Here is a 17,397-nt window from a genome sequence, read left to right as displayed (position 1 = left end):
CCCATTCACAGCTGCAGCCTCAGTTGCCATCTGCCTTTCATCTTTGTTTCCTGCATCCCTGGTAGTTACATCTAGTGTGGAAATTGTTTTTGCAAACTTCCCATGTCCTTTTATCCATTTGTCATTGCCTGACTCAACACGCTCTGAGCTATGCTCAACTGGAACAGACATTCTAACAAACAGAGAGAGAAATCACTTCTGAACAGTGGAAATAAAACCATTGGTGTTAGCCTTTTAAAGTAGTGCACTCGTTTAGCAAGAACAACACAGGAATTCCTGGGACCCATCCTCTATAACTTGATCACAATTTTGTTAGCGAAGGCTGACATGTGGATTTATATCGGTATATTTGAAGGGCTCTTTGAACTCAGGCATACCACAGCTGTCTCGCCTCCCTCCTGGGTACTGATAAATATTCTAAATAGCTTTCACTAACTGTTACTTAAAGATGGATGCACAAGTGTCAACGTAAAGGGGAAACAGAAGAGCTTTCTCCTTACGCTGATCAACATCTTAACAGAAAGGACCTATACCTTATGGATTTCATACCTGTGCAACTATATATGGTGGCATTGTATAATAAAACTTGTAGGGTTTTTTTGGTTTTAGTCAGACTCAAGTTACGGAGAAAACATTCTAGCATCTATTAACATTTTGGCATTGCTGGATTACTTATTAACAACTTCTTGCCTTAATCCCAAAACACACAACCTTGTGTTGTTTAAATGAATTACCTGTGAAAGTCAAAGACCCATCTTCCACAGAACCTATACACAAAAGCACCTATTAGGATATTTATCTAGGCGGGCTAACCACTTATTATTGTTTAGCACTAATAATACTGAAATAATTTCTGTTGTGACTTTAGTAAAAGAAACCGAAGTCTAAGTCCTTTGTAACAATATCATTATCAGTAACATAATTGAATCCACCCTTGCATCTGGCCACGGCATAGTTCAATAGATTTTGATATTAAGAGCCTCAAGTATCTCACTTTTCAAATCACCCACCTTGCCAATTTTCTGTAAATTCAAATTTGCGTGTGAATTAAATATTTGCAATCCTTGCTTGAGTCACTTAGACCAGGCAAATGCCTAAGTCCTTATACTAAGAAAAAGTCTTCACATTTTGCAAAAATTTACTCTCGCTTAACTACAGTTTTAAAGAATTGTCTAATAGGTCATTATAAAATGAGTTACACATGTAAAAACAGGGACATAACATTATATATGAAATGGAGGCTATGCTAACTGAATAAGCTTTAGGTCCTAGGCCTCAAATCCAGGAAAGCGTGACTGCTTTAGCCCTGCTTTATCAATGATCTCCCTAACACATTTCAAGCTAATCGAGTGTTTATACACTTTACTAGATCAGGGTGCTCAGATTTCCTTTTCATTACCGAGTTTAAACACAGCTCATGACGTTGCCCAGGGGACAGGAGTCTGGAACATTCACCTTTTGACCACAGCAATAAAGTGTGAAATCTTCCATATTTACTCACAAAAATCTCCCAGTGAAAATCATCTCAGGACTACTGACTGCTTTTCAATCTGGTTTTCAAAATGATAAATAAAGAAATTAATTTTACAATTAAACATTACACTGTCAAGGACATTATTAGAATCTGATGCAACTATTGGGTTCAGGTGAAGCCTTGGCTCCATACCAGAACCAGTAAGAAAACTTCCAACGGGGAAGTTGTATTACGTTACATTAACCGGACTTACTTCCTAAGAACGCAAGGCTGCCTACAGCAACAGTGACCTCTTATCATATGCTCTTCTATGGCTTCTTTTGATCCACTCTACTGCTTGTAGACTTTCAGCCCTGAAACATCTGTGTGAAGATCCACCGTCAACTACTGGAAAGTCAGGCTACTTTACAGAGCACCTACACAGTAATTTTCGAAACCAGTAAAAGCTCATAGGAGCTGTAATCCTTCGCAGTGAGGTTGACTGGGGCACTCTATGACAGACAGGTGGAGAGGAGGAAAGGTTGTGAATCCGAGAAGGATGCAGCAGCTGGGATTTTGAAGTGGTCTATGAATTCTTGCAACCAGAATTTCTGCAAAAACAAGGGGATGAAAATAAGCTGAAGTTGAGTCTCATATTATTTTAGCAGCATAAACATCAAGATGCAAGATCCTGGATGGTTTCTAGTGAGCAATGCGAGATTCTGAAACTTGATCTACTGTGAAATTCCATGAGCAGAGAAATCCAGGAGAGAACTTAATAAGAGACTACAGAATGCTGTTTAAGCTACAACAAAGTGTTAAGATTTTATCTTTCTAACATCTGAGAAAGAATGGTGTAAATTAATTATTTGCTGCAACAGCATGAAATTATAGCTTTCTGTAACATACAATCTTAAATTATGCTACAAGGTCAGATCACTTTATTGTGTGGTTGATACCCTGTTGGAAAAAATCCAAACAATATTTCTCTTTGCTCAGCAAAACCATTATGTTGATTGAATGGGAGCCAATATGTACACTCATGAGATATCTTGCCTTAACCTTATTTGTAATTTCGTTAGGACAGAACTGCATTTACAATGCTATAGATAAGCTACAGCAAGGGCCTCACCTTAAAGCTGCTATTTCAGGGGTTGTAAGTCCACTTAAAGCCGGCTGTCTCCAAATGAAACACTGTTTTTACTCTGAAGACAGGATAAACCTTTCCACAGAAAATTTGGTGGAGAAAAAATAACACTATCTTTGGTTGGGAGAAAAAACAGAAGAATGGCTGTAGATATTTATTAGTATTTTCTAAAATCTCTAAACCAGAATTCCAGTAAGTACTCAGTCTGATTATTCTGGCTGAGGCATCTGAAAGAAAACTACTAGACTTCAGCATTTACTGCTATATTCCCATTCCTGAACGAAATACATATTGAAGATTTATTTAGCCCTTCACCCTGGGTGCAGACATGCGATCCTGAAGGACAACTCTATTTGGGTTAGCACAGGAACCCCTGTTAAATTGCCATTTGTCACTCTTCAACAGAAATCTCGTCAATGATGTGTTACAGCAGAATCGAGCCAGAGATTCTTGCTTACTCTGTTAATATAAATGCTATCAATACCTATCTTCATACGATAGGCTATTTTATGTCACTACAAGCAAATAAATGCTAACCCAAATACAAAGTCTTAAATATACGCTCAGATAATTATGTCAACACACCTTACCGGTGGCCACATGCTATTTCAGAAAAACTTTTAGAGGAAATACTAACACGATAGTATATAGCTCTTCGACTAAACCAGAGTCCCAAGAAACCTCTGTAAGCTAATCCAAAATTAATCATTTAAATTACAATAAAATGCTGTCCCTTCATCTAAACACTAATGAGCTTCTGGTAGCATACACAATTGTCAAACTTCTGGCTCTTGTAAGACATCTCCACAGGGCAAGGTCAGCTGGAGAGATTAACAACTACTCCATTAATCCACTAGTTTCATACCAATCCATCGTGGAGGTCCTTATAGAGAAAGCTGGGCACAGAGTTCTACATCCTGAAGATAATGTGCAGACTATTTCTGTGAAGCCCGTGTTCTCCTACTTAACAGAAACACAGTTTGACACTCTGCATATTTTATGGAGTCCAGACTTCTCCTAAGTGTATATAGTAAAATTAATATCAAATAAACACACAGAAGAGAATAGTGCATGAGCCATTAAAATTACTTTCTGCCTTTAAAAAAACCAAAACACCAAATCTGCAGTGAACCAAAAGCTTTACATACTTTAGAATATGGAAGTAACCTATAAACAGCATTAAGAGAACATTCTAGTAAGTCACAGCGGTGGCCTTGCTAGGAGTTTTTATTGTCTTCAGTGAGAGCTGCCTTACGTATCTTTGTTTTATTTACATATTAGAATAAATAGGAAAATAAACTGTTAAATAAATACAGCATTAAAAATTAACAGTTTTTACTCTGTATGCCCTATGACAAATATTAGACTGCAGAAAGTCAGGCACTCTTAACAGACATTCATTAACTAATATAATGATAATCCATGTTGCATATGACATATTTATAAATGTTTGGCACTTGATTTACGCACTGCTACAGAAGTAAGAAGAACAGACCCAGCAGGGACACTGTGGAGCCTGGGTATCTTAGTGATAGTAGAAGTGAAATGCATCAGATCAGCTTTTGCACCCACCGTACACGATAAATTGATGAATATACTCATATACTCATACTAGCTTTTGTCTATTTTGTCAGCTTAAATGATGCACCTTCAAGTATTAAAACGGGCTTATGCTTGTACTTAAATCTGTTGTACACAGTGGTCCCAATTTTAGTTGGTTTTAGCCACTACTATAATAAAATTATAGAATTGAATTAAAGATTCATACGTTGCTCTTTAAATCATTTTTTCTTTTCCTTGTGATGAAGAATAGCTTTACATTCAAGATTTTACATTTTACAGTGTAAAATGAAAAATTAAACTCAATTGTATAATGTCCTTTGCACTGCTTTAACAATAGGCGAACATGAAGTACTTTGTGAAAGTCTAAATATGTGAGACTTCGCACTAATTCATATCATAAATTACTGACAAACACAAACCAAATAATCTATTAAGTACTGTAAGATGTTGCAGTCTTGTTATTATTTGGCATTATCTAGAAAGAACAGTCATAGGCATATGGTATAAACTGATTCACTCAAGGTAAGGGTACAAGTAATGTTTTAAGTATAAACTTGACATGAGATAGTTTAGTATTTTTCATGATTTGCTCTGAAGAAATTTAAATTGATTATTAAGATTAGAAGCAGAACCAATACATTGGACTACTTACATGCCAGAATGTGCCTTAGTGGGTTTTTTACAATTTAAATTTTATAATATGCAATATACTTTTTAATATTGTGTCATTTTTAAAGGATAACAATGTATTTCTTAAAGTGATGCAACTATGATAACAGGAAAAAGTCTTACTTCTTTCTGCTTTCTCCTTTTCACCACTGATCACAGAATTGCTGAGATTGGAAGGGACCCCTGGAAATCATCTAGTCCGACTCCCTTGTTCAAAACAGGTCCAACTAGAGCAGGTTGCTCAGGGTTGTGTCCAGTAAGGTTTTGAGTATCTCCAAGGATGGAGACTCCACAACATCTCCGGGCAACCTGTTCCAGTGTTTGATCACTCTCACCTTAAAAACTTCTGTCTCATATTTAAATGGAATTTCCTGTATTTTAGTTTGTGCCCATTGCCTCTTCTCATGTCACTGGGCGCTACTGGGAAGGGTCTGCTCTGTCTTTCTCTCTCCACCCATCAGGTATTTACAGACATTGGCAAGATGTCCCCAGAGCTTTCACTCCTCCGTGATGAACAGTTCCAGCTCTCTCGGCTTCTCTTTGTCCGTCAGATGCTCCAATTCCTTAATCATCTTTGTGGCCCTTCACTGAGCTTGCTCCAGTATGTCCACGTCACTCTTTTACCAGGTTGCCCAGGACTGACCGTAGCGCTCCAGACGTGGCCTCCACCAGTGCTGAGTACAGGGGAAGGATCGCTTCCCTCAACCTGCTGGCCAACGCTCTTTCTCCTGCAGCCAGGAGGCTGCTGGCCGCCTTTGCCACATCCATCACCTTTCTAGGTGACTGAGGTGAGGCTGACTGGCCTGTAGTTCTCCAGACCCACCTCCTTGAAGACAGAGTTGACATCTGCTTTCTTCTAGCCCTCAGGAACCTCCCCTGATCACCACGACTTCTCAAAGATAACTACAATGGTATTACAATGGCATTTGCTACCTCCCTCAGCATTCACAGGTGCACCCTATCAGATCCCATAGACCCGTGTATGTCCAGTTTGTTTAGATATTCCCTAAACTGATCCTCCACCACCAAGGTTGCCTCCCTTGCTCCAGATTTTCCCACTGGACTCTGGGACCTGTGATTGCTGAGGTCAATCAGCAGATTGCCAGGAAAAAAAAAAAAAAAAAGAAAAAAAAAAAGTGTGAAGAAGGCATCAAGTACCTTGGCCTTTTCTATGTCCATTTTCACCAAGCCCCTGCCCCATGTGGCAGTGGGCCCACATTTGTCTTGATTTCCTTCTGCTGACGATATACCCACAGAAGCCCTTCTTGTTGCCCTTCACATCCCTTGCTAGTTTCAACTCCAGACAGACTTTGGCTTTCCCAATCCCATCCCTGCGCACTTGGAAAGTGTTTCTATATTGCACCAGGGTCACCTGTTCCTGCTGCCCCCTCTTGCATGCTTCCTTTTTCTATCTCATTTTAGTCAGGGGTTCCTTGTTCATCTATGCAGGCTTTCTGCCACTTCTGCTTGAGTTTCTGCTCATTGGGATGGACCATCCTTGAGCTTGGAGGAAGCAATCCTTGAAAATCACCAGCTCTCCTGGACCTCTCTTTTCTCCATGACCACATTCCATGGGATTTTTCCAAGCAAGTTCTTGAACAGGACAAAATCTGCTCTCCTGAGTTTCAGGGTTGTGATCCTGCTATTTGTTCCCTCCTCTCAGGATCCTGAACTCCACCATCCTATGGTCACTGCAGGCAAAGCTGCCCCCAACCTTCACATCCCTGACCAGGTCTCCCTTGTTTGTACATCAGGTCCAGCAAAGAGCTTCCCCTTTTCAGCTCCTTACCGGCTGTGTCAGGAAGTTCAGGAAGTTACCAATGCTCTCCACAAACTCCCTTGACTGTTTGTGCCCTGCTGTGTTGCCCTTCCAGCAGATTTCAGGGTGGTTCAAGTCTCCCTATGAGACCAGGGTCTGCAAGCATAAGGCTTCTTCCGACTGCCTGAAGAATGCCACACACTTCTTCCTGGTCAGGTGGTCTGTAGCAGACACCCACCACAACATTGCCCACCTCAGTCTTCCTTTTTAATCTTAACTCATTAGGTCTCAGCTAATCATTGGCAAAACTTCAGGTGTTTCTCCTCCCCTCTCACCGCCTCGCTGTCCCAGCCTATGCTTCCTAAAGAGCCTGCATCCATCCACTGCAGCACTCCAGCGATGTAAGCTATCCCACCTACATCTCTGCGATCCCAATGACATCATAGCCCTGCAACTGCATGCAGGCCTTGAATTCCTTCTGCATTAAGCCAAGAACTGTCTTAAAGTCTGTTATAATTAGCACCTTTAAAATAACCCAGTAATACTGTCACCCAAAAGAATAATCACATACAGAAAAGAACTTCTTCAACAACAAAAGAGGAGAAAAGGAAGAAACAATCTGTGCGTTTTATTGGTATTGACGTACAGTTCCATTACAATTAGCTAAATATGACTTTTTTCTTTTTCTCTTTTTTTACTAAAATGCAACATATAAAAAACCATACAAAAATGCTGATTGGTCAGCTATAAATACAAAGCCTGTTCACAAAAAACAAACAAACAAAAAGCAGCCTGTTTTGGACATATAAATACATATAACTTTATATTTATGGCCCAGTTCACTCAAGATCATAAGAATAGTTTTGTTTTCTGTACTATAACTGCTTTTTGCACAAGGATCCAATACAAGGGTTGGTTTTGGGCTTATAAATTACTCTAGGTGAAGACACATGTGACTGACAAGATACAGGTCTCTTACTCTTCTTCATGGTAAGAACACCATCTTCCTTTGGAGGAGGCACATTTATAGGTTTCCAAGGAATGGGGTTACAATATGCTGGAGCTGGATACAAATTTCCATCAGCACACCCTAAAACATTTAGAAAATACACATAACTAAAAAGGAATATTTACACTACAAGCTTTACAATACAAGCAGTTATAATAATCATCTGGACTAACAAAGACACAACAGTGTCTTCAGAGGAAGACAGCATAGGCACATCACATAATTTAAATGATTCAAAGTAATAAATCTTCCACCTTTTTTTTTTTTTTTAAACCAATAACTGGCACATTGTTCATCTCTATTTAAAATAATAAGCAGGTCAAATGCTGTGTAACATTCAGAATGCTCAGTCCTTTGTATACTTAAAAGCTGTAAATGTCTATGAATTGGATCCTTAGCATTATTTCAAAACATTCATAAATAAAACTTCCTGTCACCACGTATGCAAAGCTCTCATATTTTTCCATCTTTGCTTAACTGTTGTTCTTCATTTTATTGAGGAGAAAAATACACTAATTATCCACATATACATTAATAATCTGCAATTAATAACCTACGGCCCATAAAGCAATATCAGAAAAACTAAAATGCAACAGAAGGAACATGTTGCCCTATCAGTCGTTTGTCTGTAGTGAAATTTCAGTGCATACATCATGTGGCTGGGTAAAACAAAGCCTGTAATATATTTTATTGCATGAATACAACTGAGTAGAGAAATATTTTTCAAAAATCACTTAAAGAAGTGATTGCAGCTGTGGGGAAATAATGAAGGTCCAAAACAAAACATGAAGGCAAAGTGTATCCCCATCTATAAACAGATGTAAGCAAACGAGCAAAGGTTGTTCACCTGCTTTATACATTTTCTTAAACATTTAGAGCCTGGAATTTAGGTCCTAAAATATTTTCTGTTGCGAATCCAAATTACAACAATGATTTTAATTATATAAAAAAATAAAGGCAAAAGTATATATGTATTTTTAAAGAAAATTTAATTAAGCACTCAAATGTAAAAATGCAGTGCTATTTCTTACTGCTCTTCTGCTTTTGTACCATGCGGGATGACGAAAAATACAAAAATAAAGTGAGACTCACAAAACACCACACTATCAACAGTATTCTCTTTAACACTTCCCTTTAAAACAAAAAAGGAATAGGATTACAGAAGCCAAGAAGGTGTGATGCAAGTGTAAAGCTAAATGGAAAGGAAATCTTAGCTTGGAACACAGGTTGATTGCCACGTCTCCTTTTTCAGACAGGACTTCTGTCAGCCTCTTATTAATCTTTGCATCTGAAAAAAACCCCTCTTTTCTAAGGCGGATTCAGGTGCGATAAGGTGGCACACAGCTTCTGTAACATGAACACTAACTTTACAAGGATGCCAGCATAACTGATTTGCTTCAAAGGAACCAGTGATTGGCTCTCGTGATTCCTATGCCTGATAAGGAAAATGAGATCAAAATCAGTTATAATTTGGTATGCCATATTATTCTCTCAAATAATATCGATTTTCTCCCAAATAACATGAAGGGCTACAAAAAATGCACAATGGGTCTCAGAGTAAAAGCTTCTCTGACTTATACCATATGAGATATTCATTCCCATGTGCCAAAATTAAATACTGGATGAAAATCTTAAACAGGCTTCATTTCACATTAAACGATTAGAGGGAAGGAACCACAAACCTAAGTAACTACGTTTGTGTAGCAGAAGTACAAACCTGTAGACTTCCCACGTGGGAAGCCATAACCATTTAAAACAGGGCGTGGTTTATTTCTAGCATTATGTAGCCATTCCTTAAAGATCTTCTCTGATCTTGCTTTCTTCTCCTGTAGTTCAGCTTCCCTTTCTTTTTCTTTTTCCTAGAAGTAAAAAAAAACCAACAAAACCTTAAGATATTTATAGACAAAGCCCTGTACAATAACTGCTGAATATATTTCAAATATGTTTTCAAATAGAAATACATTTTCCTGACCATAGAAAAGTTGCATTTTTTTAATTTATTATTTTTTATTATTATTTATATTTTTTATTTAAGTCTGGGCGTGGGGAAAAAAAAAAAAAAATATCAACCTCTGCATTAATCCAGTGTTTCTCTGAGAAAAACCTCTCAGAAGATATTCTGAACATAATGGGCAGACGGCCAGGGCCTACTGTGCTGCAGTTAGCCTAAAGAGGCTATCGCATCTGGGACAACCATCCACTCTTCTCACTTAGCCACATTCGTACAACCCTGTATCAGCCATGACTGGGTTGCCTCCAAGCCTGGAGCAGGCCTGGGAACCATTAATCAGAAGTAAAACAGTGTGCTTAGGCATGGCATTTGGATTTAAACTAAGTTTAACTGATACTGTGAACATGGCTTACAGGAATCTACAAAATGAAGAGGTGACTAAAAGAAGGCATATGGTTTAAATCTGTCTGATGACTTTCATTTTTCTTGGGTTTCGAGGTCCTTCTACTGCGCATTTTAGAGGCTCTGTAGAGACACAGAATCAGTTTGCTAAGCAGGAAATAACCACCGCCAGTACAGAATATTTAAGTGTGTTTTAATTAGATGGGAAATTTTGAAAGATTGCAAAATTAAGGTCATTAAGACCTGAAAATTAATCTGATACAGCTTACAATATTTTAAAGTTAATCCAAAGAAATTATTATACATACTCGTGAAACACTTACAGATGTGTTCTGTACTTTAAGAACAACTGCTGTAATTATAGGGGGAATATAGATAAATTCTTCTCACCACAATCCTCCCCCACTTAGCTACAACAGTAGTGTAGTACTCCTATAATATCGCATATTCTACTGAAAAATTATACTGTAATGTTAATTAAATTAAAATACAACCAATCAGCTTCACAGATAAGACTTCTGGTCATACATTTCATAGTTTTCAGGCATAATCATTACCAATATGTGATATTTCAGAGGAATTCTGGATGATTCCTGCAAGCGTAGCCTTGTTAGAGCATTTGTTCTAGTGAGCGAGAGGACCTCAAAGCCTGTACTCTATGAAGCTTACAAGTAAGAAGTCTTCTGAAGCTCACTATAAAAATACATAGGTGATTAATTAATATGAAATAACATTAAAATCAGAACTCTTAGCATCAGATTAGTACAGACAGATATGAAGAAAAATGCTTTTAATTAGAAATATGTGCAAGTATAATGATAATATAATGATAGCAGTGGTGCTGGGAGAAAAATGCCCAGAATGCTACCTATTTTCTGCCTGGGTCACCCTGCAACAGACTGAGTAATAAAGGTACACTGTGTCATTTGCATTTCTCTTTCCCTTATCATATCACAATTGCAGTGGGTTTGCAAAGACTGTTAACAAAAATGTGTTAATACGCATCTTGCTTTGCTGACCACACCTCAATGTCTTCAGTGCACTAACATTACAACTTTTGAAAGTTTTTCTCATGTACAACGTTGCCATTTGATAAATTCTAATCAATTCAATCAACCAATATATTTAATATAAATTACAAATCAGGTAACCCCATCCAAATAAATGATTAGTTGATTAATACCTTCTCTTTCTTCTTCTTTTCTGCCTCTTCAGCTCTCTTCTTCTTTAACCATTCTTTATACTTTTCTTCAGCCTTTTCTTGTAACTGCATTTTTTCTAGTTCCTTTGTGGCTTTTTCTGCCATTTCTTTGCTCAGCTTTCGTTCCCTTTCCCTTCTTTCCTACATTAAACAGATCAAAGAAACAGAACAGAAACTTTTCAGTATATTTCAATGGGCAATTCTTTTGAGGGATACAGTTAATTTTATTACATAATTACAAATAAAAGTATCACAACCCTAAAAAAACATCATATTGGAAGATCTTTGCAGACAGAACCTATTCATCACTAGGTTCTAGATAAAATAGTTTTAAACATATAAACTTGTCAGAAAACATGATAAAAAAATTACTTTCAGCAGTCCTTATGCTATTAAGTTTACTACTCTGTTTTATTTATTCAGACTTTTTTTTTAAAACACTTCAGACACTTCTCAGTATTTCTGGGAAAGAAATATATGTTGCAATTCTTGGCAATAGTGTGTTAGTTTTACTTTTCAGTGAATCCAGAGCAAACTACAGTTCCAAATGGAAGTCAGGAAAACTGTCCCCTTCTAAGAGTCATTGAGATATGCAGATTGTTCAGCACACTTAAGCATAAATTAATATGAAAATAAGAAGTTCACATTAGAATCCAGTTCATGTTTTGTGGTATTGCCTACATTTTTTATATTCTTTAGTTCATTTGTGTATGGATTTCTTCTATGAATCAATCCACACATTTCTCTGCTTCAAATGATGAAAGGGAAAATGAGAAAACACATTCTGGGGCAGGCAAAAAGTGGCAACTGAGTGTGAAGTGAAATTGCTACCTATATAATTTGGAAGATACAACACACAGAGGTATCATTCACTTCTACGTCTTTTCAGGGTGTTGTGTATCTTAACAGTACAAAACGACGTTTTGGGGGACCATTCTCTAAGCTAACAAGCACATATTGATGGCCTTTTCTTGATCTGGAGAGGGAGGTATTTTCATTTGAAGACTAACAATAGCTCTCACTTCCCTTCCCTGTAACCTTTATGAAATGACTGGGATTCTACTGATTCAGTACTACTTCTGCTTAGCTTGCTCAGCTCTGAAGAACCTGCATACACACATAGAGGCAAAAATCTTTACCAGACAAGCTGTGCACATGACTTGGAGGGGAGGCAGAAGACTTGAGATCAAACAGTTTCCACTTCATAGAAAAGAACAGCTGAATAAAATCTTTTTCTTTTAAAAAATCTTTTTCTTGTGTGCTCCCGTGCAAACTCCTCTTGAACAAAGATGTGTAGTTTAGCATGAACTGATGCTGACTTAGAATTATTACAGTTGGCAATATGGATGTCGAATGCCTAGAACTACAACTGCAAACTATAATAAACTGGGTCCGTCTTCTTCATGGAAAAGAGGAAAAACACATTTACAAGAAGAGCAGGAATATACTTCCCTTCCCATTTTACCTCTTATAAGCACAAAAAGGCAGAAAGCTAGAGCTCTGCTCTGCTCTCCCCATGGGCCCCTCCCCACCTTTTTTCCAGATTTCTTGCACTTTTGGAAAATTCAGTTATGCATAAAGAAGCAGAAGCCATAATACTGGAGCTGGAGACCAGCACAGTTCTCTCAGTCTGGTCTAAACAGGGCATCTGCTGGTTCAATCCTTGTCCTCCATACCAAAATCCACCAGTAATTCAATATAGTAGCATCATACAGAATAAAAATTTTAGCTTATATTGCCCTGCAAAACACTAACTCAATTCTGCCATTTATTGGATGAGATGACAAGTTGCAAAACCAGGGCAAATAAAGAGGAAATGCATTGCTTTCAGGTTAAAAGGTTGTAAGACCTAGTACTGGATATTAAACGCTTTCATGTTTGAATCCTTATTCACACTACATGAAATTGCCTCGATAAAGAAATCAGTCTAAGCATAATCTTAGCTTACTCTTGGCATTGTTTCTCTGAGCATGTCGTAATGCTAAACTGCAGCCTTCTTATCAGAAGAAACCAGTTTACAGAATTGTTTGAGTTAGTGTGTCCCTCTCTGCGTTTGCCAACACTAGAAGCATTACTACAATTTTAACATCAGCAGCTAAATTATGCATTAACTCTGGGGTATTTCCCCCACCTTTTACAAGCTATACCTTATTAACTGTATTTACCATAATCTCCGAGGTGGATGTTTCTTCACCTAAACCACGATGATACTTTCAGTACCACTGTTTTGGTACACTCTTGACAAATATTCTAATCTGGGAACGAAGAGTTATTTGTGTACACACTGCACACAATCTCACAAAACAATTAGCTACTAACTATATTTTTTCCTTGGGTTTGGAATGTTGGGTTTTTTTTCATTTCACTTCTAATCCATTCTAGTGAACATCAGCTGAATCTGTTCTGCAATGTAGGGAAAAAGGTCAGATATGAATACACTCCAATTTCCATGCATATTCTGGAATGTAAAACTCCATAGAACTACAAAATAATGGAAGTCTTATTAATATGATTTCACAACAATGTTTGTAAGGCCTGTACATGTGATAAAACTATTTACAACTAAGACCAATGAAAAAAGAATTTCATTCTGGAAAAAAAAAAAAAGAAGTTGAGATTCTGAAGTATTTTTGTACTACTGAAGAATGGAAACAAGATCTTTCTTAACATTAAACAAACCCTTCCATGCTCAAATACATTAAAAAGGAAAAAGAATCTATTTTTGGCAAATTATGCAGATCCTAAGTATCACCTGCCTGAAAAACAAATTACCAATTGTCTAAGCTTTTCCTCATTCTTCATCTAAAATTCATCTTAATCTCTTTTATTCAGAGCTTTTCCTCTGTCCCTTCATTACCAAATATTCCCCACATGCATCTCTCAACAACTCCTGTCTTGAGACAGTGATAGTCTGGGACACACAAAAAGCATTAATGTAGATGAGAGATATATGCTAAAACAGTGAGCTAAAACCATTGGTGAAGAAGGCTTACAAAGATTTCAATTCTTTTATTGTTTGCTGGCTTATCTCTGTTGTACATGAAAGTTACAAAAGTAAGGATCTTTCAAAGCTACGTTCTTTAGCTAAGGGTCTTACCAAATAAAAAGCATGAAAATAAATATAGGAGAAAATGAAAAAAATGGGGCCCTTCCATACCTAAAGGAAATTGTTCAATAATGGACAACAATTATAAGCAGAAAATAAGACTAAAAACCTTTCTGAAGACTGTAATTAAAAGGCAGGGAAGCTTCTTAAATTATTAACTTTAATCACAATACTTCAGATGAGTTTAGCCACTATCTAGGCTGACCCAAAGTTAAATTAGCTCCTAATGTAAACAATGATATGCCATGCACACTACCATGAAAGCCACAACTATTGCTAAGTTTCACTTGCAGTGAGACATCCTTAAGACAGGAGAGTCCCTGCAGAATTGCAGGCTTGCAGCTGCCTAGATTATTCTGCAGACAAATCAGAAATGCTTCCTCTTTCTCTCATGCACAGAACAGCTTTTCGTTCACAAAGTTGGTGTACACCACATTCCCAGCTGCTTTAATAACCTGCTTCATGTCAAGTTCCTGTCACCCTGGCCTTCCCAGCTTCTCCCATCCTCATTACTTTCCCTTATACAACTTTATCAAAAACGCTAGGAATGTGCATATTAATGTACATGTTCTTCAATCCTCCCCTCACTCTCCCTCCACGTATATACAGGGGGATATAGAGGAGGAGGGAAATTATACAATTTGTTTATGCTTGGTGTTGTCAGATTGGGTTTTAAAAATTCTCTTTGATCTTGTGTTCAAAACAGACGTGATCTATTCACTAAACCACTAGCAAATTTACATATACTTTAAAATATGATAAGACATATTACATAAATTAAGGTATTGATTGTAAAACATCCAGTTACTCATTGCAAGAAAGGCGTGTTTTCCCACCACCCCACCCAAGCACATTATTAAGGAGAAAGGATACAAATCTGGCCTGCGGGTTCACTGCTCTGGGCTGCGATCCTATCAAGCCTCGGAACCTAATGAAGCCTGGGCTAGGTCAGTACTTGGAAATCCCCCACCCAGAACAAATCCAGCTATCCCACAAAGCAGTGATGGTGACTCAGTAGGCAGCATGTGTCTCTCTGAGTCAGTACCAAACCAATGTCTCAACAGCAGAACTACTAACTTTTCAAGAAAAGTCAGACCTATGCTTATGTGGAGAATTCTCAAAGGAATTTAAAATTTGGAGAAGCATCCCACTTCCTTCCTGACAGAAGGTAGACATATTAAATAATTTTTCAGGCAGAAAAAAGCCCAATTGCCATCAAAGCAGAGACGCTATATCCAACTGGAAGAAAATTAATAAAATATTTTCTGTATTTTCATATAAATGATTAACTGAGAGGGTGGAAAGGGTAAAGTGCAAAGCTGCTTGCTGTTCTGCATTCTCTATGTAGAGTGTTGCTGAATAGAAACATTTCCAGATATTAATGTTGTGGTTTATATTTTTTAAGATACTTCTCACGGTAATCCCTTCCCATTTTCTGGTCTGCAGAATATGACAACATTTTTCTTTTTATAGATAACTGATGGTTCTATTTCGCGGCTGTTTGCTCTGACATCTTAGCTACCATATTCTAGCATCATTTTATGCTGACTGATGGCAAAATATAGGAAAAGTCTACACTGCCAACATCAAAACATATATCCAAATTTCCTCATATATCCGCATAATAACCCTGAATGTCAATCACATTTAGCAGCCTCGGAAATCTGGGTTGTTCAGCCAATTGTTGTTATTTTCTTTTCAATTTAGCCCTATTACACAGCTCAGTCACCAAGCCTAGCCTGCAGAAATACTTCTTTAATGTCTCCAGAATTGGCACGTGAAAAGAACAAGAGGCTAGAAAGGAGGTCAGTGAAACAACACTGAGCTGCATTCGTCTGCTGACAGGCAGGTTTACAACAATTTACTGCTCAAGTTCACACAGAGTCAATGCAGATCCCGCTGCAGTCTAGTAGGTGGAGAATTGTAAGATGGTTACATGCATGGATCTTTCTCCCAAACTGTGTTTCTTTCATGTGGGTACTCAATATACGTGACAAACAGAAAGTCTTAGTGTACTTGGTCTCTGAACACTCTCAGGGTCTTCAGAAGAATGCAGACTCCACAAATGCTGCTGAAATACAGGAGTACTCATATCTTAATCATCTGCCACCCTGAACTCCTCCTCCACAAATCTATCTAAAACTCATTCTAACACTAACCATGAGAAATTAGTTCATTCTACTTACAGAAATCTCAAGGTAAGTCTGGACACAATTAAGATTCAGGTACAACCTAAAACTATAACCACAGTACTGGCCATGCAGAACCTCACAGAAAAGTTTTGTGTAAAGACACATCAACACTGTGCTCTGAGAGAGAGAGAGAGAGAGAGAGAGAGAGAGAGAGAGAGAGACTGTCTTGTAAAGTACTCCAGGTCTAGATGCTGAAAAACCCACAACATGCAGAAAAAAAAACCCTACGAAATTAAGCCCAGAGTTACAAAAAAGTTTAGATATGTAAAGACAGACTTGGGCACCCAAACAGAAAATTTAAATTCTTAAATGACGTTGCTTCTCAAGGTTGGAAGGTATTTATGCTAGATATTTAAGCTTCCCTCACAAATACATTTCTTGAAAGGGTTCAGTCTTCACAAATGCGAACACCTCAGCATCCCTTTCAAGTCTAAACTGTCAGCAAAAAACCACAGCACATCAGGCTCTGTATAAAATGTAGCAGCAAGCACAGCTTTGACTTAGAAGAATAGCTCAGCTGTTAGAACATTAACCTAGGACAGGGAAGATCCGGATTTCACTACCTCTCTCCCCGAGGGGATTCAGACTAACATGTCCCACTGTGGGGAGAAGACTCCATCTACCAGGCTGCAGGCCGGGATGACAGGACTCTCCACCCCTTCTGTTGAAGAGGTACCACTCCTCACAAAATAATTAAGAACTCATTAGATGAAAGAGAGCATGAGCGGGCATGACTTTTTACCTTGAAAGTCATGCTCAAGCTGCTAAACAATCTGTATTCTATATTAGCAGTAGTGAGATAAAGTATGCGTTAAACAAAATCTTTGGAGTAAGAGTTGAAATCTAAGTCTTTCTTCTGTGAGGAATCATGCAGCACACCAAGAAAGGGAAGTCTCCTCCAAGAACATTGTCATTCATTATTTTACAGTGTGTTGGTTCTAAGCG

The 17,397-nt window shown here is 37.8% G+C and overlaps 1 protein-coding gene across 2 annotated transcripts in view; it reads right to left on the bottom strand.

Moving 5' to 3' along the window:
• Window positions 1-7,193: 7,193 nt before the first annotated feature.
• CCDC34 (coiled-coil domain containing 34) overlaps window positions 7,194-17,397 on the bottom strand; it is a 29,913-nt gene continuing 19,709 nt past the window's right edge. For both annotated transcript variants that reach the window (XM_069804058.1, XM_009918611.2), the window contains 3 exons: window positions 11,137-11,295; window positions 9,318-9,459; window positions 7,194-7,681 (listed from right to left, as the gene is read on the bottom strand). In XM_069804058.1, the coding sequence (XP_069660159.1) occupies window positions 7,467-7,681; window positions 9,318-9,459; window positions 11,137-11,295 (516 nt within the window). In that variant the 3' untranslated portion in view covers window positions 7,194-7,466. The remainder of the gene's footprint in view (window positions 7,682-9,317; window positions 9,460-11,136; window positions 11,296-17,397) is intronic.

This window comes from Haliaeetus albicilla, chromosome 16 (assembly GCF_947461875.1).
Source record: "Haliaeetus albicilla chromosome 16, bHalAlb1.1, whole genome shotgun sequence".
Taxonomy (NCBI): Eukaryota; Metazoa; Chordata; class Aves; order Accipitriformes; family Accipitridae; genus Haliaeetus; species Haliaeetus albicilla.
This window is presented reverse-complemented; position numbering and strand designations above follow the sequence as displayed.